This window comes from Salvelinus alpinus, chromosome 10, assembly GCF_045679555.1.
Source record: "Salvelinus alpinus chromosome 10, SLU_Salpinus.1, whole genome shotgun sequence".
In the NCBI taxonomy this organism is placed as follows: domain Eukaryota; kingdom Metazoa; phylum Chordata; class Actinopteri; order Salmoniformes; family Salmonidae; genus Salvelinus; species Salvelinus alpinus.
Window position 1 is genome coordinate 27,171,146 of NC_092095.1, and position 23,482 is coordinate 27,194,627.

At 40.9% G+C, this 23,482-nt stretch overlaps 2 protein-coding genes across 2 annotated transcripts in view; one reads left to right on the forward strand and one right to left on the reverse strand.

Annotated features, from left to right (window-relative positions):
* The window catches only part of LOC139531824 (WW domain binding protein VOPP1-like), an 85,707-nt gene that overhangs the window by 8,265 nt on the left and 53,960 nt on the right, over positions 1-23,482 (reverse strand). Inside the window, exon 4 of the mRNA XM_071328697.1 lies at positions 4,349-4,482. Within this exon, the coding sequence (XP_071184798.1) occupies positions 4,349-4,482 (134 nt within the window). The remainder of the gene's footprint in view (positions 1-4,348; positions 4,483-23,482) is intronic.
* Positions 14,297-18,613, forward strand: LOC139531823 (natterin-3-like). Its single transcript, XM_071328696.1, has 3 exons — positions 14,297-14,375; positions 14,529-14,655; positions 17,270-18,613. The coding sequence occupies exons 2-3, from the start codon at positions 14,529-14,531 to the stop codon at positions 18,301-18,303; spliced, it is 1,161 nt and encodes a 386-aa protein (XP_071184797.1). The 5' UTR covers positions 14,297-14,375; the 3' UTR covers positions 18,304-18,613.

Genomic DNA, 23,482 nt, shown 5'->3' on the forward strand with positions numbered 1-23,482 from the left:
GCAATGCTAAAAAAAACGTTTTAAAACTTGTGCAAATAATGTGCAAATATTATACAATCCAGGTGTGAAACGCTCTTAGAGACTTACCCAGAAAGACTCACAGCTGTAATCACTGCCAAAGGTGATTCTAACATGTATTGACTCAGGGGTGTGAATACTTATGTAAATTTTATATTCTATATTTAATTTCAAATAAATTAGCAAACATTTCTAAAAACATGTTTTCACTGTCATTATGGGGTATTTTGTGTACATGGGTGTGAGAATAATCTCTTCAATCCATTTCTAATTCAGGCTGTAACACAAAATGTGGAATAAGTCAAGGGTACATATACAATCATATACAATGCCTTCTGAAAGAAAGACGGTCTGACACTAGGACAGCAGTTTCTCTTTCAGCCTCCTTCTAAACAGCTCACAGCCCCCACTGTATTCTGACACAGGAAGCAACACATGACAAACACACTGTTCCCACAACTAAGAGACAACACTGACATCAAGTGTGTGTTTTTTTGAGTTTTTACTATCCATGTAGGAACTCACAAGGATAGTAAAACAAGGAAAATTCAGACAAGTGGGGCCTTTTCACCGGTCCTCACAAAGAAAAAGTATATTTTAGGCTTATGGGTTAGGGTTACAATTAGGGTTAAGGTTAGCTTAAGGGAAAATAGGACTTTGAATGTGAATCAATTGTTTGGTCCCCATAAGGTTAGTAAATCAAACGTGTGTGTGTGTGTGTGTGTGTGTTTGTGTGTGCGCATGTGCACGTGTCTCCAGATTGTGGGCCTGCCAAAGACTAGGGTAAACCAGTTGTCTAGGTACTGCTCTGCTTCAGCTGTCGTGGGCAGCCTAGCTGTTTGGAGGAGGAGATGCTTTCTGTACCCTTGAGTGTCTATGCATACAGGGACCTTTGAAATGTTTGGATCCTTTTTTTATGTACATTTGATTGGTGGATTCAAATAAAGTATTTTAAATGTGCGTGTGTATCGTGGTGAACAGCAACATTTTGCGATGCATTATGCAGCATAAACACACACCAATGTGTAAAGTTGCCATGGGAATTGAAATTAAGTACTAGGCGAAAATAACAGTCTGTCTCCAACCCATGCTGCAGAGTTCGCAATCAGCAGCCTTGGAAACTAAAACCATACACATTAATTTAGCCTAAATACATGACATGGATTTAGAGAGTGTGTGTGTGTGTGTGTGTGTGTGTGTGTGTGTGTGTGTGTGTGTGTGTGTGTGTGTGTGTGTGTGTGTGTGTGTGTGTGTGTGTGTGTGTGTGTGTGTGTGTGTGGGTGTGTTATCCAGCACATAATCTCAGCAGCAGCCATTTTAATTATCTCACTGCACATGAAATGAACATAATTATGCCTGATTAAATGAACACAAACACAACTGGTGACACAACACACTTCTGTGTTGTCTCTGTACTGCTGTATTTTTTGTTGCTACTTGGCTACCTGCCAAAGGTTTTCGCTTTTTACTCTTAATAACGGTTTTTAAGAAGTTTACCAAGGTCTTAGTTTTGTCCTCACTACATTTTTTATTCTCCTTTTAAACCCCTGACACGTTATCTGGACATAGGTCTGCAGGACCTCCTCCGGCCGGAAACAAGAACGCTAAGTTACATTATGCCCTCTCATTGCAATCGCTGTACACATAATATACAGGAGAACTATCACCTTATGGTGAGGATAGCCGAGATGCAAGCTCGGCTTCAGACGCAATCGTTAGACAAGGGCAATTTAAGAGTAGGAAAGGATGATACAGCGTCTGTGCCACCAGTAAATACAGGTAGTAGTGTTAAACCCCCTGCACAGTCCCCGCAGCCGGACAACTTTCTCATGGCTTCTGGAAAGGAATGCTTTCGGTATGCTCAACCGGAGTCGCTCATTCAGCCGATAGAAACTTTCAACCGGTTTTCCCCACTAAGCAGTGAGTCGGACTCAAAGCCAGAGCCTTCGCAGGTCTCTCCTCCACCCGTTAAAGAGTATGAGCCGCTGGAGCCTCCCCCATCATTAGGTCTAACAAATTGAAAACCCTAGACATTGGCATCTCCATTACTATATATTAGACTTAAAAAGAATCATCCAGCCATCATACATTGTTTACGAGGGGGCAGGGCTACCGACGTAAAGGCTCATCTGAAGATAGTGCTGGCTAAAACTGGCGAGTGTAGATGGTATAGGGATATTGGTATCCACGTTGACACCAACAATGTTAGGATGAAACAGTCAAAGGTCACCAAGCGCAACATAACTTCAGCATGTAACTTATCTAGAAAGAATGGTTGGTATCGACACATTTTCTCTGGCCTCCTCCCAGTTAGGGGGAGTGATGAGCTCTACAGCAGACTCGCACAACTCAATCGCTGGGTGAAAACGGTTTCTGCCCCTCCCAAAAGATAGAATTTGTAGAAAACTGTCCCTCTTTCTGGGACTCCCCCACAAACAGGACAAAGCCTTGCCTGCTTAATGTTAGGACTATTTAATGTTAGATCCCTCACTTCCAAGGCAGTCATAAACAAATCACTGATCATAACTTTGATGTGATTGGTCTGACAAACATGGCTCAAGCCTGATACATTTACTGTGTTAAATGAGGCACCTCCTCCTGGTTACAATAGTGACCATATCCCCCACGCATTCCATTGACAACAGCAAATTTCAATAAAATGTAAAAAAAATGAAACTTAATGCATTTTTGTCTTTTGAGCTTCTAGTCATGAAATCTATGCAGCATTCTCAATCACTTTTTAGAGCTACTGTTTACAGGCCTTCCCTGAATTCCTATCGGACCTTGTAGTCATGGCAGATAACATTCACATTTTTGATGACTTCCATATTCACATGGAAAAGTCCACAGACCTACTCCAAAAGGCTTTCGGAGCCATCTGTCTCTCTCTCTCCGTCTCTCTGTGTCTCTCTCTCTCCGTCTCTCTGTGTCTCTCTCTCTCCGTCTCTCTGTGTCTCTCTCTCTCCGTCTCTCTGTGTCTCTCTCTCTCCGTCTCTCTGTGTCTCTCTCTCTCCGTCTCTCTGTGTCTCTCTCTCTCCGTCTCTTTGTGTCTCTCTCTCTCCGTCTCTCTGTGTCTCTCTCTCTCCGTCTCTCTGTGTCTCTCTCTCTCCGTCTCTCTGTGTCTCTCTCTCTGTCTCTCTCGTCCATGAACATCTTGAAGAACGATCTGGCCTTAATGGCCTTGTACTCTTACAGGCTGACTACACTGCTCGCGTCGTGTGCGCAAGCGTTGCAAAATACATTTAGAAATCTATGTTATTCAATTATTTCACCCACACTGCTCGCGCGCGCCAACAAACGTCTGCGTTGCCAAGGGCTAAAATAGAAGATCGCGCTGGAAGTCCTGCCTCTCCCATCTCCTCATTGGTGTATAGAAGCAGGTCCTCATTGGTTATACCCACGTGGGTGACTGAAAGACGAACGAGGTCAGTGGCGGTAATGCACCTAATTTATGAAAGTTGCCAATCGCAATATAAAGTCAAGAGAAGAAAAAGCCTGGAAGGAGGAGAGATCACTAGAAACGATTAGGTTGACCGTTTTATGTGTGGATTAATTGTCAGAGTAGAGGACCTTGTGCATTTCAGGTAAAATAACAACTCAATGTTTCTATCCCAGGACAAATTAGCTAGCAACAGCAAGATGAGTGTGTTGTTGTTTGTTTCTGTTCCTCTCTCTCCATCTCCGCCGGGTATGCTGGGGTAAGGACCAGCGCTACGGTAATCAGGGGGGGACCATTTTGGATTGAGCTGTTGATGGGGCAGCATTGTTTTTAAGATGTCCACATAATGTATACTTTGGATGGCAGTACTGTTGGTTTTCTTCCGGATTCACTATGTAAATAAACACCCTTGTGGCTCCGCCATCTTTTTATTTGATAGATGTTAGGTTTTTCAGTTTAGCCTTCTGGCCTACTCTACGTCACACGCACGCACACAGGTATATTATCACCTGTAGCACTGTGAAAGCCAGTAAAGCTGTCACTGCAGATAGCTCAGTGGGGTAATTGGCACTACGAATCGGTCTCCTTCAGTGACATCTTCATCAGAATGAAACCTCATTGGATTTGAGAAAACTGATATTCCAATGCTGATCGATCTATTTGTCTTGTTCGACATGGCAAAACAACAGGCTTACTATCAGCATATTCCACCAACAAAACAACATTGCACAAAGTTGCACATACAAGTACACATTAAGGGCTTCAGACTAAATCCATTTATAACCCAAATATCTAAGGGATAAAACCCCCAAAACAAAAGCGCAAGTGTAAATTACTTTTGAAAATAAAGTGCAGTGTGATGTTGGCACGTGTGTCTCTTAGTCTACTGACCTGGCGTGGATACGGGATGCCTGGTGAAGGAGACGTTGAAGGCGGGCTCGTCACTGAGGGGCAAGGGGTACATGCGCCTACGGATGAAGAAGCCCGCTCCGCAGCAGAACAGCACCCCCATCATCAGCATCAGCCTGGCGAGAGAGAGTTAGTTCAAGGTCTTTTGATAAGCACAGATCCTGGATGCACTGTGACCTCCACTGACCAAAGTGTCTGAGGTCGTAAGGTCATACAGTAACATCCCTAACAGACACCGCTGCTGAACCAATTGGAGCCACCGATCAGCTGTGAGGGCGGGAGCAGTGGAGGGTGAATAAACGTAAACACGGTACTCCCTTTTATATTTTGCACCTTTTGCAGAAAATGCATTTTTCAATGTAACTTTTTTCACTGCGACCGGCAATGAGAGTTTGCCCACCTATTTTCATTGGGATTATAGTGGGCCAGCCAGAGGTTTAAATCCCAGAACAGAAAGGGGAGGGAAGGTGACGAGCATCCCAAACAGTCCAGCAGTAATCTACTTAGACTGCACTAAAAGACCCTATGAATTACTCATTTTAGCAGCTTAGTTAGGAGCTACTGTAACTTCTCAATTGAGAGAGAGGATATTGAGGCAGTGCAGATGAATTGTAAACCACGTATCACCATCAATCTTGAAGATTTAAATGACTTGTCAACGCCGCAGCCATACAGCTGATCAGACAAAACGGCAAAATAGGAGCGTGTTTCAGCAGCGGAATTATGCCTGTGATTACACCAAGTACATCACATATACCTAAAACCTCCATCTGAAAAAGGGTAAAAAAGACATGATTAGGGAAAATGTGCAATTACACGTGTGTAATATACATTTGAGGAATCTGAGTAGACGGGGCACTATACATGATATCAGGAATAGTCAAAACATCCTGCTTCCTTCCGACAGGATACTGTCAGGATTCATCTAGGGGTCATGAGTGGGGCTGTACAAATGTTTGATGTATTAGAATAATTGATTATGCTTATAACATTTAACATTTAAGTCATTTAGCAGACGCTCTTATCCAGAGCGACTTACAAATTGGTGCATTCACCTTATGACATCCAGTGGAACGGCCACTTTACAATAGTGCATCTAAATCTTTTAAGGGGGGGGGGAGTGAGAAGGATTACTTTATCCTATCCTAGGTATTCCTTAAAGAGGTGGGGTTTCAGGTGTCTCCGGAAGGTGGTGATTGACTCCGCTGTCCTGGCGTCGTGAGGGAGTTTGTTCCACCATTGGGGGGCCAGAGCAGCGAACAGTTTTGACTGGGCTGAGCGGGAACTGTACTTCCTCGGTGGTAGGGAGGCGAGCAGGCCAGAGGTGGATGAACGCAGTGCCCTTGTTTGGGTGTAGGGCCTGATCAGAGCCTGGAGGTACTGAGGTGCCGTTCCCCTCACAGCTCCGTAGGCAAGCACCATGGTCTTGTAGCGGATGCGAGCTTCAACTGGAAGCCAGTGGAGAGAGCGGAGGAGCGGGGTGACGTGAGAGAACTTGGGAAGGTTGAACACCAGACGGGCTGCGGCGTTCTGGATGAGTTGTAGGGGTTTAATGGCACAGGCAGGGAGCCCAGCCAACAGCGAGTTGCAGTAATCCAGACCCCTTGCCCCTTATGTTATATAAATAGAAGGGGAGGGGTTATAAGACCCCTCCCTCCTTACATGTATAGGGTCATAGACTACAGATTAACAATACAAATTCATTGTAGAGGTTTAGTATTCCACAATTGTTTTTAGTTCTCTCTCTATTTCATTATGAAGAGGCCCCTCTGAGTAATGTGTGACTGTGAAGAAGGAGCTCTGCAGGGGAGTGGAGGAGATAAGGCTAGTCAAACATTCCACAAGAAATCAGCTTTGGGGAGCGGACGTTTACTGCTAAATTTAAGATAACACTAAAAGCCATTGTTTATATAGGGTTTTGGTCTCAGGAGTACTAAGGTAATGACTAGTTAGTGACATCACTAAGGCGGGACTTCGGTTTAATAATACAACTTGAGACCTTTTGTTTGATGCAGAACTTACTCAGAAACATGTGTGCTATGTTCCTGTTTGTCAACTTCTGTCTGCAATTGGATTAATAAAGATTTTTGATTGATTTAATTAATTAAAGATATTGTCATAATGCTAATTTCACCAATGAACCAATGATTGACAAAGAAGGACGTAAGGAACGAACCCTAACAATACCAACTCAAACTCAAGAAATAGTTCCATTAACACACACACAATACACAGTTGAAGTCGGAAGTTTACATACACTTTAGCCAAATACATTTAAATTCAGTTTTCACAATTCTTGACATTTAATCCCAGTAAAAATCCCCTGTTTTAGGTCAGTTAGGATCACCACTTGATTTTAAGAATGTGAAATGTCAGAATGATAGTAGAGAGAATTATTTATTTCAGCTTTTCTTTCTTTCATCACATTCCCAGTGGGTCAGAAGTTTACATACAAGTCAATTAGTATTTGGTAGCATTGCCTTTAAATTGTTTAACTTAGGGCAAATTTCGGGTAGCCTTCCGCAAGCTTCCCACGGTAAGTTGGGTGAATTTTGGCCCATTCCTCCTGACAGAGCTGGTGTAACTGAGTCAGGTTTGAAGGCCTCCTTGCTCGCACACGTTTTTTCAGTTCTGCCCACACATTTTCTATGGGATTGAGGTCAAGGCTTTGTGATGGCCAGTCCAATACCTTGACTTTGTTGTCCTTAAGCCATTTTGCCACAACTTTGGAAGTATGCTTGGGGTCATTGTCCATTTGGAAGACCCATTTGCGACCAAGCTTTAACTCCCTGACTGATGTCTTGAGATGTTGCTTCAATATATCCACATAATGCTCCTCCCTCATGATGCCATCTATTTTGTGAAGCACCCCCACAACATGATGCTGCCACCCCCGTGCTTCATGGTTGGGATGGTGTTCTTCGGCTTGCAAACCTCCCCATTTTCCCTCCAAACATAACTATGGTCATCATGGCCAAACAGTTCTATTTTTGTTTCATCAGACCAGAGGACATTTCTCCAAAAAGTATGATCTTTGTCCCCATGTGCAGTTGCAAACCGTATTCTGGCTTTTTTTATGGCGTATTTGGAGCAGTGGCTTCTTCCTTGCTGAGCGGCCTATCAGGTTATGTCGATATAGTACTCGTTTTACTGTGGATATAGATACTTTTGTACCTGTTTCCTCCAGAATCTTCACAAGGTCCGTTGCTGTTGTTCTGGGATTGATTTGCACTTTTCGCACCAAAGTAAGTTCATCTCTAGGAGACAGAACGCGTCTCCTTCCTGAGCGGTTTGACGGCTGCGTGGTCCCATGGTGTTTATACTTGCGTACTATTGTTTGTACAGATGAACGCGGTACTTTCAGGCATTTGGAAATTGGTCTTGACTGATTTCTTTTGATTTTCCCATGTCAAGCAAAGAGGCACTAATACATCCACAGGTACACCTCCAATTGCCTCAAATTATATAAATTAGCCTATCAGAAGCTTCTAAAGCCATGACATTGTTTTTTGAAATTTTACTTGTGTCATGCACAAAGTAGATGTCCTAACCGACTTGCCAAAACTATAGTTTGTTAACAAGAAATTTGTGGAGTGGTTGTAAAACGAGTTTTAATGACTCCAACCTAAGTGTATGTACATTTCCGACTTCAACTGTATATATTGCACACACACACACAACACAGTACCAGTCAAAAGTTTAGACACACCTACTCATTCAAGAGTTTCTTTGTTTTGACTATTTTCTACATTGTGGAATAATAGTGAAGACATCTTCTTCTTATTGGTGTCCTTTATTAGTGGTTTCTTCGCAGCAATTCCACCATGAAGGCCTGATTCATGCAGTCTAACCGGGAAAATTTCAAGAACTTTAAAAGTTTCTTCAAGTGCAGTCGCAAAAACCATCAAGCGCTATGATGAAACTGACTCTCATGAGGACCACCACAAGAAAGGAAGACCCAGAATGACCTCTGCTGCAGAGGATAAATTCATTAAGAGTTAATTGCACCTCAGAAATTGCAGCCCAAATAAGTGCTTCACAGAGTTCAAGTAACAGACACATCTCAACATCAAACTGTTCAGAGGAGACTGCATGAATCAGGCCTTCATGGTCAAATTGCTGCAAAGAAACCACTACTAAAGGACATCAATAAGAAGAAGAGACTTCCTTGGGCCAAAAAACACGAGCAATGGACATTAGACTGGTGGAAATCGCTCCTTTGTTCTGATGAGTTCAAATTTGAGATTTCTGGTTTCAAAAATGGTGTCTTTGTGAGACGCAGAGTAGGTGAACGGATGATCTCCGCATGTGTGGTTCCCACCGTGAAGCAAAGGAGGAGGTGTGATGGTGCTTTGCTGGTGACATTGTCGGATGATTTATTTAGAATTCAAGTCACACTTAACCAGCATTCTGCAGCGATATGCCATTCCATCTGGTTTGCACTTAGTGGGACTATCATTTGTTTTTCAACAGGACAATGACCCAAAACACACCTCCAGGCTGTGTAAGGGCTATTTGACCAAGAAGGAGAGTGATGGAGTGCTGCATAAGATGACCTGGCCTCCACAATCACCCAACCTCAACCCAATTGAGATGGTTTGGGATGAGTTGGAGCAAACAAGTGCTCAGCATATGTGGGAACTCCTTCAAGATTGTTAGTAAAGCATTCCTCATGAAGCTGTTTGAGAGAATGCCAAGAGTGTGCAAAGCTGTCATCAAGGCAAAGGGTGGATACTTTTAAGAATCTAAAATATATATTGATTTGTTTAACACTCCTTTGGTTACTACATGATTCCGTATGTGTTATTTCATAGTTTTGATGTCTTCACTATTATTCTACAATGTAGAAAACAGTAAAAATAATGAATGAGTAGGTGTGTCCAAACGTTTGACTGGTACTGTTTAGGTATTGAGAGTCTGATCATTTAAGCACACTGTTTGATGAAATAAGACAATTGACTCAAGAGGAAGCCAGAAATAATGAAAACCAGAAGAAAAAAGCTTAACCTGACCTGACCATCCTCCTCTCGCTCCTGCTGGCTTTTGCAGATTCTGCCGTTACTCTCCGGAAGTTGCTGGTATAGGCTACACGAGGAGTCGGCAACCATTCTAGTGTGGAATGCCAATTTATCTTACAATTTATTCCGATCTGCATGCCAGTTAGGGTTTTCATATGCACATTTTGGTGGCACAGTTTAATTTAATTTATAATAATGTCTTCATATGTCAAATTAGTTGTCATGTGGTTAATCGAAATTCTATCCAATTCTAAATGAAAATGAAACAAACCTAAAATGTAACTTCTGTTGCCATTGTCAACTCTGTAAAAATAGCCTACATAAAGCCAACAAATAAAACCAATGCAGCCTGCAGGTAGAAAATATCCTGATAAAATAAATATCCTATAAATCACATTGGCTACGCATGGCCTGTCTGCAACGAACATGAATCAACTCCAGCTAGAAAACCTGCAACATTGTATAGAATATTCTGGACCCTCAGAGTTTCCAGGGCCTGTGAGCTCAAGACAGACACAGCTATAGGCTATTTGCACAAGGGATAAGGGCATCAAGTAGGTCTATTTTATGACGTTTCCACTGGATCAGAGCATGACATTTTTTCCTATCATGCTGAATGGTTATCAGAAGGGAGAGAGCTGGAAAGATTTTCAAATACATTGAGGAACAATTGTCATTCTCAATGGATGTAAAAACAGTTTGTCAAAACTGTAACTTAGCCAATCAGGAAGATCCAATGTCATCTTGGTAAGCAACTCCAGTGTAGATTTGGCCCTGTGCTTTAGGTTATTGTCCTGCTGAATGGTGAATTCATCTCCCAGTGTCTGTTGGAAAGCAGACTGAAACAGCTTCTCATCTAGGCTTTTGCCTATGCTTAGCTCTATTCCCTTTTTTTATCCTAAAAAACTCCCTAGTCCTTGCTGATGACAAACATACCCACAACATGATGCAGCCATCACCATGCTTGAAAAAAAATAGTGTTATTCAGTGATGTGTTGGATTTGCCCTAAAAATAACGTTTTTGTTTCAGGACAAAGCTAATTTCATTTTTTGCAGTTTTACTCTAGTACTGTATTTTTAACAGGATGCATGTTTAAAAAAAAGTTTCTTCTGTATAGGCTTCCTTCTTTTCACTCTGTCATTTAGGTTAGTGTTGTGGAGTAACTACAATGTTGATTCATCCTGTAACTGTTCCATCCTCTCCTATTATAGCCATTAAACTCTGTAAATGTTTTAAAAAGTCACCATTGGCCTCATGGTAAAATCCCTGAGCGGTTTCCTTCCTCTCCGGCAACTTAGTTAGAAAGGACGCCTTTATCTTTGTAGTGACTGGGTGTATTGATACACCATTCAAAGTGTATTTCATAACTTCACCATGCTCAAAGGGATATTCAATGTCTGCAATAGGTGCCCTTCTTTGCTAGACATTGGAAAACCTCCCTGGTCTTTGTGGTTGAATCGGTGTTTGAAATTCAGTGCTCGACTTAGGGACCTTACAGATCATTGTATGTGTGGGGTACAGAGATGAGGTAGTAATTTAAAAAAAAGAATGTTAAACACAGAGTGAGGCCATGCAACTTATGTGACTTGAAAAGATCTAACCCTTTTTTTCAATTTTTGCCTAAAATGACATACCCAAATCTAACTGCCTATATCAAGGATATGCATATTCTTGATACCATTTTAAAGGAAACACTGAAGTTAGATCTGGTAAAATATAATACAAACAAAAAAGCATGTGTTTTCAAATGCGTTTTTTTTATCATCTTTGAAATGCAAGAGAAAGGCCATAATATAATATTGCAGTTTAGGCACAATTTTGATTTTGGCCACTAGCAGTGTGTGTGCAAAGTTTCAGATTGATCCAGTGAAACATACCCATACTGTACAATATTTTGTATAAAGTCTGCCCAAATGTGCCAAATTGGTCAATTGATACATAACTATAGGAGAACATACAAAGATTATATGGTAATACAAAATTTTAAGAATGTCATACATGATGGATCATTAGCTTATACACTAACTTTCACACATCTACTGTAGATGGCCGGATGGGGTGGGTGTGGAGCCATAGACAGCAGGGGTTCAAACAAAGTTCCTACATTTGAATATAAAAATGGATTTTATCAAACAAAAATATGCTGCATTTTTATCTCTGGGACCCTCAGGATAACAAATCAGAACAAGATTACTGAATGTAAGTACATTATTTACCTTCAGATGTGAATGTATCAAACCGTGATAATTGTTTTGCTACTGAAAATTGAACAGTACAGTTAGATTAACAAGAATTTAAGCTTTCTGCCCAAATAAGACATGTCTATGTCCCGGGAAATTTTCTTGTTACTTACAATGTATCACATTAGCCCATGTTAGCTCAACCGTCCCGGTATAGGAACACTGATCACGTAGAGGTTATTAAGCACATTTTTTATCCTGAACGTATTTAGGCTTGCCATAAGAAAGTGGTTGAAATTGAATACTTATTGACTCAAGACATTTCAGCTTAAAATGTATTAATTGTGTGTAGGCCAGTGACATAAAATCTCAATGTAATCAATTTTAAATTCAGGCTGTAACACCACAAAGAAACATCAAAGGGTTTGAATACTTTCTGAAGGCAAACATTGTTTACAAATATTGGAGTGAAACAAGCTTATAATTTGGGATCTGATGGGGTACGACAGTTGAACTAAGCTCAAAAATGGATAATGCACCTGCAGATTGCCCCTTGAAATGCAATACTGCACTATATGTTTCAATAAAACCATGCGTTTCTTAATGGTGCTTACAGTTATTCTGAATGCTCTATACGAGCCACAATCAGTGGTTTGCTGTGATTTCATTTGAAGGAAGGGAATCTGAAGCATCAGCATAATCAAGAAGTATATACTGCATGTACTTCCTGGAAGCAATAGAATCACACTCTGCTGAGCTTTCACAATACACCAGATTGAACCAAATCCACTCAGTTTGTTCTGTATTGATTACCTTTAGAGTTCTAGTTGTAGCAAGTCATGTCCCAATGAGCACAGCAAAACTCACAGCTTAGGCCTAATTGTTTAATTCATCACATTGAAGCACAAACAAGAACCCCCAACCCAAGAGATTCTTGTTCATCAAAAGATGAATACTATAAGGTCTTACAAAGAGCCAACTACAGAAATAACAATCTATACATGTCTCTGAAATGATCATTTCCACTCATGGCACAGTGCACATGTCTTTTGATGCAATCATGTTGTTAAATTAGGCGGCCATTGCACCTAGTTTGTTTGGAGCTTAAATTAGGTTTGTTTGGACAGGTGTGAACACTTTATCCACACTCAGGTGTGCGCCAAACATGCACCATGGTTTGCGCAAAAAAAGGTTGGTGGTGCAGTTCGCTGCAGGGGAAAACGTAGTCCACACTAAGGAAAATAACCAAAGGCGCACAGTATTATTGGTCGTTTGACTGAGAATTTCATGAAATGCAGCACACAGTACCATAACTTGATATCTGATGCAGATAAGGGTCTCCTCTATTCACTGCACATAGCAGTTATTACAGCTGCTATTGCTGAAGTAATATGAAGATTGGGACACAAGTAATGCTCGCCTCCGGATCAAATATGGATTTAACGTGAGCATTTTTGTCCAATAAATAAATTACTCACATTAAAATACGTGGTATTGTTTAGGCATTTAATTTGTTTGACATTTGACAACGTGAAGCCAACCAGACCAAATGAAAAAAATACAACGTGACAAATAATCCAACTCTGATTCGAACTACTGTATAGCAAACAAACTTGTGTGAAAACACCCTTATATATAAAGTTGTTCAGTTAAAGCATATTTTAATTTTCCAACTCAAAATGAAAAAAATATTGTTGCTTGAGGAGAGTGATACTCTCACAATCAATGATTAACATTGTATGACCTCACTGGAAAATAGACTGAACAACAACAACAATGTTGTTCTGGCTCACTTCAAGATGTAATAAAGCATTTTAAAAGGAGCATTATGGCTGCGTTTAGACAAGCAGCCCAATTCTGACCTTTTTTTTCACTTATTGGTATTTTGGCCAATCAGATCAGCTCTGAAAAATAATTGATGTAATTCATCAAAAGACCAATTAGTGAAAAAAAGATGAGAATTGGGCTGGCTGTCTAAACGCTGCCTGGGTGTCACTTGTGTTCATTCGAAAGCTGGGTTTTATTATCAATGGTTAATATTTTACGAATTCACTGGAAAATAGATTGAGCAACAAGGAAGTCAGATTACCTAGGAGTGGCAGGGTGTGTATGAAGACGTGAAAGCACACAACTGATAAATGTTCTGGCTCACTTCCACAGTTGATTGAAATGCAATCTGGGATTCAAACAATAACCAACCACTTTTTTGGTAAACAGCTTTCTGTAGAAATGTAATGACTCTAATAGGCTCATTCATAGACAGACCTGTGGTTGCAAGGACTGACCATCCTTGATAAAAATTTGTTTTAACCACCATGCTTTGAAGCTATGCAATGTTAGTCACAATTATATTGGGGTTTTGGAGTAAGACTGTTAAACTAAAGCATTTATAAGTTATATTCTTCAAGCATAAATGGCTATAAACCATTAATTTAAAATTAATCAAATGTATGTATTCATCTCAGATTAACCATATGAGTATGACAGGAACAGTGTGCATTGTTATGCTACAGATGTACATTTAGGCTGGGTGTTGTGTCAGTTTATCAGTGTAAATAATACAACAAGGAAACTCTGGAATTAAAATCAGATAACGTAATCTTAGTGATGTCTATCAGTTTAAAAAAACAAATCAAGGCTGGACTCAAGTGACTTCATTCAAACTGAGTTTTTTTCCTAACCTAGATAACAAACCAATGAAACAGTAAATCACTAACCCAACAATATACTATAAAAGCTGTGGAGTTACTGTGGAGAGTCAACCCCATCTTGACAAGAAGCTGAGAGGAACGAAGACTTCATTTGTAAAGGTGAGTGATGCAGAGTGCTGTTCAATAGGAAGTTCTTTCCATCTAAACATGTCTATTTTACATTACAAAAATATGTTTCAAACTTCCATCAATATGGATTGATGTCAGGTCTAATTCTTTGTGCGTTTTCTCCGCATCCTCTTTATTCTTCAGATGATACTGACAGCTTTTGTAGCCTGTGGCTTTCTGCTGCAATGTTCTCTTGGTATGGAACCCCCAGAGCTGATGAACATGCAGCTTTCACACCATGTCACTCAGAGCATTGTGACCACAGTGGACGGTGAGTGATGTGTTCTGTCTATATGTGGTGCATTTGGCTATGCATAGCTGCATAGTTTCTCATTTTGTATTGTTGGTTTTGAATAATGGCTTTCAACTTTCAATTGATAACTACCAAAGTGATTGCTAATACTAGGGTTGCAAAGGGAGGGTATATTACTGGAATAAAATTTTAAAAATTCTCCACAATTTTGTTGTATCCAATTGGTAGTTAGTCTTGTCTCATCGCTGCAACTCCCGTATGGACTCGGTAGAGGCGAAGGTTGAGAGCCATGCGTCCCCCGAAACACAACCCAACCAAGCCGCACTGCTTCTTGACACAATGCCAACTTAACCCGGAAGTCAGCCGCACCAATGTGTCGGAGGAAACACCGTACACCTGGCGACCATGTCAGCGTGCACTGCGCCCGGCCTGCCACAGGAGTCGCTAGCGCGCGATGGGACAAGGACATCCCTGCCGGACAAACCCGGAGAACGCTGGGCCAATTGTGCACCACCCCATGGATCTCCCGGTCGCGGCCGGCTGCGACAGAGCCTGGACTCGAACCCAGAATCTCTAGAGGCACAGCTAGCACTGCGATACAGTGCCTTAGACCACTGCACCACTCGGGAGGCCCCTACTGGAAACTTTTAAGTTTACCAGAATTTTGGTCACTTTCATGTTTTTCAGGGAATTTTATCAGATGACATCTAGTGTCCTTTTTGGGTACTTCAGATTATCGCTGGTGGTCTATCCACTAGAAACTCATGGACATTATGGACAGATATTTTTTTTTTATATATAAACACTGAATAAAAGTTACAGTTCATGTAAGGAAATCAGTAAATTGAACTAAATTCATTAGGCCCTAATCTATGGATTTCACATGACAGGGAATACAGATATGCATCTGTTGGTCAGATATCTTAAAAAATATGGGCTTCACAATGGGCCTCAAGATCGCTGTGCATTCAATTTGCCATCGACAAAATGCAACTGTGTTCGTTGACCGTAGTTTATGCCTGCCCATTCCATAACCACACCATGGGTCACACTGTTCACAACGTTGACATCAGCAAACCCCTCGCCCACACAGCGCCATTCACGTAGTCTGTGGTTGAAGCCGGTTGGACGCACTGCCAAAATCTCTAAAACGACATTGGAGGCGGCATTATGGTAGAGAAATTAACATGAAATTATTTGTCAACAGCTCCGGATGGACATTCCTGCAGTCAGCATGCCAATTGTATGTTCTCTGTACCACAGTATTAGTCATAATACAAATAAAACCTAGCGGTCAAACACGGAAATGTTTTCAATCGTTTTTTTACCATTCATTTTTCCATATGGGATTTTAGAAACACTTAAAATAAGGGCTGTGTTTCGTGTAGGCTTACCGTGGCGAGACATTTTGATAACCGTGTAAATCTCTCTCGGACAAGGTGACTTTTATCAATATAATAATTTGTATATACCCCCCCCAAAAAAATTAAATGCTAATTACCTGCTAATGTGGCTATCACAAAGAACTACAAATGCCATGATGATTTGGATGAGACTGACGAAGCGAGGCAAAGGTAAGAATCTCTGGATTGTAGTAATTAATAAATTGGCAAAATATCTTTAAAATTGACAATTCTGTGAACTGTCTTGTGCAAGTTTTAAATTTACACAATACCTGTTACCAAAGGTGTCAGCTGGAGATGATGTGCAAGAGCTAGCAGGGATTTGTAGTTTTCCATAATGTTTACTTTGATGCTAATTAGCATTTTCGAATCTGAGAGTAAATAGAGCCGAATATATTGATAAAAGTCTCCTTATCTGAGAGAGATTTTAATGGTTATCAAAACGTCACGCCAGGGTAAGAATACACGAAACACAGGCCATATTTTATGTGTTTCTAAAATTTATGGGAAAAATGATTGTAACCATTTCCCTGTTTGACCGCTAGGTTTTATGGGTATTATGAGACCTCCACTGTTGGGCTCTATGGGAAAATATGTGTGATGTTTCCTTAGCTTTAAAAGGGGAAATCTATGATTGGTACATCCATTTTTGTACTTTTAAATTAATGATATACAGTACCAGTCAAATGTTTGGAAACATCTACTCATTCAAGGGTTTTTCCTTTATTTTTACTAGTTTCTACATTGTAGAATAAGACATCAAAAACTATGAAATAACACATATGTAGTATGTGTAATGTAGTATGTGTTATGTGTCATGTAGTAACCAAAAAAGTGTTTAAAAAATCTACAAATATTTTATATTTAAGATTCTTCAAAGTAGCTAGCTTCATGAGGTAGTCACCTGGAAGGACTCTTTAAAGGGATAGTTCAGTTTTTTTGGTCAAGCTTATTTTCGAATTCCCTAGGGTATTTTTTATGCTGAATCATTTTTATATACATTTTATGGTTTAGAAATGTCCAGAATAATCTTGCTAGCATTTTTGGAAAATGTAGTAATGCTAGTGGTAACACATTGTATCAATTAGCAGTGCATTCAAAAGGATTGGGAAAGCATGAAGAACGTAAAGCTCTTTCCCCATTCTGCTGAATGCACCATTAATGAATACAAGAGGCTTTCATATTCTTCAAGAATCAACGCTAAATAATCAACAAACCTTCCTCCACAGAAGCCCAGACAGAAACTCAAGCAAAAGCCTCTCTCAAGCTGCGGAGCTTGATCCGGCCCAATTTCGGAGAAAACAAACATCTGAAGTGGGTCAGATGGACCGGGTCCCTGCCAAGCTGGACAGTGAGCATCTATAACCAGGCAGCAAAACGCCTCGACTATATCTGCGTCCCCCTCGAGGGCTGTAACTGGTCCACTGGTCATTATAGTCCCTCCAAAGGACCATACTGCTATAACCCCTGCAATGGGAAGGAGGACCGACGCACACAGTTTGATCTGCTAGTTAACGAGCAGAACCTTGAGCTTTTGCAATGGAGAGCATTCTCAAGGTCTATTCCAACAAACTCAATCGCACCCCATGCCAAGAACAAAGCCTATTCTGCAAAAAATCATTATGGAATAGGATCCGTTTACAAAAATATATTCTTTCTTCCTTTGAATGGCAAAGAGTTAAAATACAAAAGGGACTTTGATTTGCTAACACTGAAAAAGGAGAGATACACACAGAGAATCTTCAACGTAGAGTACCATGTCGATCAACTGGTGACACTCTCCCAAGCACCGGTGGCGCTGGGAGAGTACAGTGCCACCAACAAGAACTGCCACTCAGTGAAGCAGACGGTGCAGCTAGAGGAGAGGACAGAAAGACAGAGCACCTGGCAGACCAGCGCCTCCTCCTCCCTGACCATATCCACCTCCATAACAGTAGGGATACCAATAATCTCTGTTACAGCTAGTGTCGCCGTCACTTCTGAGAAAACCCACACAAACGGCAATTCTGTGACTGAAACCATCAGCCACTCAATGAGTGTAGAGGTGGCTGTCCCAGCCAACCATCACTGCACGGTGAAAATGGCAGGAAAAAAGTATAAGATTAAAATCCCGTTCACCGCACACCTGGCTAAAGAGTACACTGACGGCACTTCCCATACCACCACAGTGACGGGCGTCTACCAAGGTCTACAGGTGGGGGAAATTGCCGCAGTGGCAGAACGCTGTCAGCCTAACCCCAATCCCCAGCCCTGTGCTGCCTAGGTAGCAGGCAGTTGATAGGGCCACTGTAACAGCAGGGCATATGCAGAGAAGCCTGTGTCTATCAAGAATGTGTGTGACAATCTTTGTGTTTTAATCTACCAGCTGACAGACAATACTGTCCTCAATCAATGTATGTGTTCTTGATTAGATTGAGGATATCTTTAACATTAATTTCTTTCTCCATTCATGTGATTACAGAACACAAAGTTGATTATACTATATAGCTATATTGTATGCGCCAAAAAAAGGGAATTATACTGTATTATTTTATACTAATAAAATTGCTCAGAGAAAGAGCCTGTTTAACAGATCATTTTTCTTACTTAACTTTTTCTCAAAAAGATAAGTCAATTATTGGCACCCTTATTTTCAATACTTTGTGCACCCTCCCCTTGCAAGGAAAATAGCACTGAGCCTTTTCCTATAATGTTTTATGAGATTGGAGAACACATTGGGAGGGATCTTAGACCATTGCTCCATACAGAACCTTTCCAGATCTTTGATATCCTTCAGTCTGCACTTGACTGCCCTCTTCAATTCGATGGGATTTAAATCCGGAGACTGAATGTTGATTATGTGGTCAATTAACCATATATTTGTGGACTTTGATGTGTGCTTGGGGCCAAGTTTCAGCCTCCTGGCAGAGGCAGATGCTATTGACTTAAAGGGCAGTGCAGTCAAAAACAATATTTTCACACTACGAGGTCAAAATAACACTCTGTAATTGAGAAAATGATAATGCCCTTTTAAATGTAAGAGCTATTTGAAAAAAATAAATCAAGTTGGATGGAGTTTTTGGCCCACAGCAAGGGCCCCAGGACCAGTGGATGCAAAATAGATCCATAACATCAAAGATCCTCCACCATATTTTACAGTAGGGATGAGGTACCTTTCTGCTTACGCATCTTTCTTTCGATGCCAAACCCACCACTGTGTGGCCAAAGACCTCTTTTCGTCTCATATGTCCATAACACCTGGTTCATATCCAAGTGCCACTACCGTTTAGCAAGCACCAGGCATTTACATTTGTTGGTTGCTCTCAATAAAAGCCTTTTTTTTCTGTCAACCCTTCCAAAGAGCCTATTGTAAGAGACTTGGTAACCAAGATGCGACCAAGTTCTGTAATTTTTATTTGCCTCCAGAACCAACTTCCTCACTGTGCGTGTGGACAAGAACAGGAAAGTTTAGCACTTTTACAGTGGTTTTAAAGTTCTCATTATTGACCTAATAGTGGTACATTTAGTTATTTTAGCTATTGTTTTATGCCCATTGCCTGATTTACTAAGGCTGACAACCATTTTTCTTTAAGTTTGTGAGTTCTTTGCCTTTCCCCATGGTGATGGATGACAAATGGATTTTACATGTGTCTTACATGTGTCTCTTTATACACTAGTGAAACTATGGAAGGCTGAGATGCTTTCAAAAAAGTAGAACGTTAATACATTTTGTTTGATTTTATGTATACGAATCTTTAGGGGTGCCAATCATTTTGAAACATCTTCATAAGAATTTGTTTTGAACAATTGCATTAGTTTAAAATATCATTCAAAAAATTGTTTTGCATAGCTCAGTATTTGTATTTTATGCTGTCTTTTTTGCTTACCCTTATCAACGGTGTCAATAATTTTGGCGGTGACTATCTCTATTGTGAATACTGTAAATTGTGAATGAATCACCAGTTTTTTAAAATTATTATACAAAAATATATTAAACCATTTACGTATTGACAAAACATGTGATGTGAATAATTCCAAATAATTTGTGCAGTGCCACATTTAATATCCTACTCATTTCGCCATTTCTGTTTAAATGTAAATATACAAACATTGACATACAGTTGAAGTCGGAAGTTTACATACACCTTAGCCAAATACATTTAAACTCCGTTTTTCACAATTCCTGACATTTAATGCGAGTAAAAATCCCCTGTCTTAGGTCAGATAGGATCAACATTTTATTTTAAGAATGTGAAATGTCAGAATAATAGTAGAGAGAATGATTTATTTCAGCTTTTATTTCTTTCATTACATTCCCAGTGGGTCAGAAGTTTACATACACTCAATTAGTATTTTGTAGCATTGCCTTTAAATTGTTTAACTTGGGTCAAACATTTCTGGTAGCCTTCCACAAGCTTCACACAATAAGTTGGGTGAATGTTGGCCTATTCCTCCTGACAGAGCTGGTGTAACTGAGTCAGGTTTGTATGCCTCCTTGCTCGCACACGCTTTTTCAGTTCTGCCCACACATTTTCTATAGGATTGAGGTCAGGGCTTTGTGATGGCCACTCCAATACCTTGACTTTGTTGTCCTTAAGCCATTTTGCCACAACTTTGGAAGTATGCTTGGGGTCATTATACATTTGGAAGACCCATTTGCGACCAAGCTTTAACTTCCTGACCAGAGGACATTTCTCCAAAAAGTACGATCTTTATCCCCATGTGCAGTTGCAAACTGTAGTCTGACTTTTTTATGGCGGTTTTGAAGCAGTGGCTTCTTCCTTGCTGAGCGGCCTATCAGGTTATGTCGATATAGGACTTGTTTTACTGTGGATATAGATACTTTTTTACCTGTTTCCTCCAGCATCTTCACAAGGTCCTTTGCTGTTGTTCTGGGATTGATTTGCACTTTTCGCACCAAAGTACGTTCATCTCTAGGAGACAGAACGCGTCTCCTTCCTGAGCAGTATGACGGCTACGTGGTCCCATGGTGGTTATACTTGCGTATTGTTGTATGTACAAATGAATGTGGTACCTTCAGGCATTTGGAAATTGCTCCCAAGGATGAACCAGACTTGTGAAGGTCTACAATTCTTTTTTTGATGTCTTGGCTGATTTCTTTTGATTTTCCCATGATGTCAAGCAAAGAGGCACTGAGTTTGAAGGTAGGCCTTGAAATACAGTCGTGGCCAAAAGTTTTGAGAATGACACAAATATTATTTTTCACAAAGTCTGCTGCCTCAGTTTGTATGATGGCAATTTGCATATACTCCAGAATGTTATGAAGATCGATCAGATGAATTGCAAATAATTGCAAAGTCCCTCTTTGCCATGCAAATGAACTGAATCCACAAAAAACATTTCCACTGCATTTCAGCCCTGCCACAAAAGGACCAGCTGACATCATGTCAGTGATTCTCTTGTTAACACAGGTGTGAGTGTTGACAAGGACAGGGCTGAAGATCACTCTGTCATGCTGATTGAGTTTGAATAACAGCCTGGAAGCTTCAAAAGGAGGGTGGTCCTTGGAATCATTGTTCTTCCTCTGTCAGCCATGGTTACCTGCAAGGAAACACGTGCCGTCATCATTGCTTTGCACAAAAAGGGCTTCACAGGCAAGGATATTGCTGCCAGTAAGATTGCACCTAAAGCGTCCAAGAAAGTCCAGCAAGCGCCAGGACCGTCTCTTAAAGTTGATTCAGCTGCGGGATCGGGGCACCACCAGTACAGAGCTTGCTCAGGAATGGCAGCAGGCAGGTGTGAGTGCATCTGCATGCACAGTGAGGCAAAGACTTTTGGAGGATGGCCTGGTGTCAAGAAGGGCAGCAAAGAAGCCACTTCTCTCCAGGAAAAACATCAGGGACAGACTGATATTCTGCAAAAGGTACAGGGATTGGACTGCTGAGGACTGGGGTAAAGTCATTTTCTCTGATGAATCCCCTTTCCGATTGTTTGGGGCATCCGGAAAAAAGCTTGTCCGGAGAAGACAAGGTGAGCGATACCATCAGTCCTGTGTCATGCCAACAGTAAAGCATCCTGAGACCATTCATGTGTGGGGTTGCTTCTCAGCCAAGGGAGTGGGCTAACTCACAATTTTGCCTAAGAACACAGCCATGAATAAAGAATGGTACCAACACATCCTCCGAGAGCAACTTCTGCCAACCATCCAGAAACAGTTTGGTGACGATTAATGCCTTTTCCAGCATGATGGAGCACCTTGCCGTAAGGCAAAAGTGATAACTAAGTGGCTCGGGGAACAAAACATCGATATTTTGGGTCCATGGCCAGGAAACTCCCCAGACGTTAATCCCATTGAGAACTTGTGGTCAATCAAGAGGCGGTTGGGACAAACAAAAACCCACAAATTCTGACAAACTCCAAGCATTGATTATCCAAGAATAGGCTGCCATCAGTCAGGATGTGGCCCAGAAGTTAATTGACAGCATGCCAGGGCGGATTGCAGAGTTCTTGAAAAAGAGGGGTCAACACTGCAAATATTGACTCTTTGCATCAACTTCATGTAATTGTCAATAAAGTCCTTTTGACAATATAGTATTCCATAGTAACATCTGACAAAAATATCTAAAGACACTGAAGCAGCAAACTTTGTGGAAATTAATATTTGTGTCATTCTCAAAACTTTTGGCCATGACTGTACATCCACAGGTACACCTCCAATTGACTCAAATGATGTCAATTAGCCTATCAGAAGCTTCTAAAGCCATGACATCATTTTCTGGATTTGTCCAAGCTGTTTAATGGCACAGTCAACTTAGTGCATGTAAACTTCTGACCCACTGGAATTGTGATACAGTGAATTATAAGTGAAATGATCTGTCTGTAAATTACTTGTGTCATGCACAATGTAGATGTTCTAACCGATTTGCCAAAACTATAGTTTAACAAGAAATTTGTGGAGTGGTTGAAAAACGAGTTTTAATGACTCCAACCTACTTGTATGTAAACTTCCGACTTCAACTGTACTTATGAATGCTAGAGAGACATCCCTGACATTGTACTGTCATTAGTGACATTGGTCAGGAGTGAAGTTTAACAAGTAACCCCTGTTCTGTTTGAGAATTGGATTCAACTTGCCACTGGCTTTATATAGTCAGCTTGCCTTGACGTGGCACTATCAGAATAAGCAACCATTATATCCACAGATCCTGCCAGTAGAGTGAACCAACCTCTCCAATCGCTCCAAACAGACAAGGTCAGGTGTCCATTAAATTGAGAGGGGGAGCGAGGACATTACCCTCCACGTGGGCCTTGAGAACCTCGCAATTGAGTTGACACCAGCCTTGACCCACAAGCTCCGTGAAAGGTAACAGAGACCAGGCAGTCGGGGATCAAAACCCTTCACCCAAGGCCATTAGAGCACCATGAAACCATGGTTTTATTTCCATGGTGAGTAGCGGTTCCATGTTCTGTTTTCGCAGTTGGATTGCGAAAGCAAAGCAGTG

Excerpts from the sequence above, each read along its gene's own strand:
- LOC139531823 (XM_071328696.1), top strand. The coding sequence starts at position 14,529 with ATGATACTGACAGCTTTTGTAGCCTGTGGCTTTCTGCTGCAATGTTCT. Across the intron at positions 14,656-17,269 it reads CATTGTGACCACAGTGGACG|AAGCCCAGACAGAAACTCAA; the intron begins GTGAGTGATGTG and ends CTTCCTCCACAG.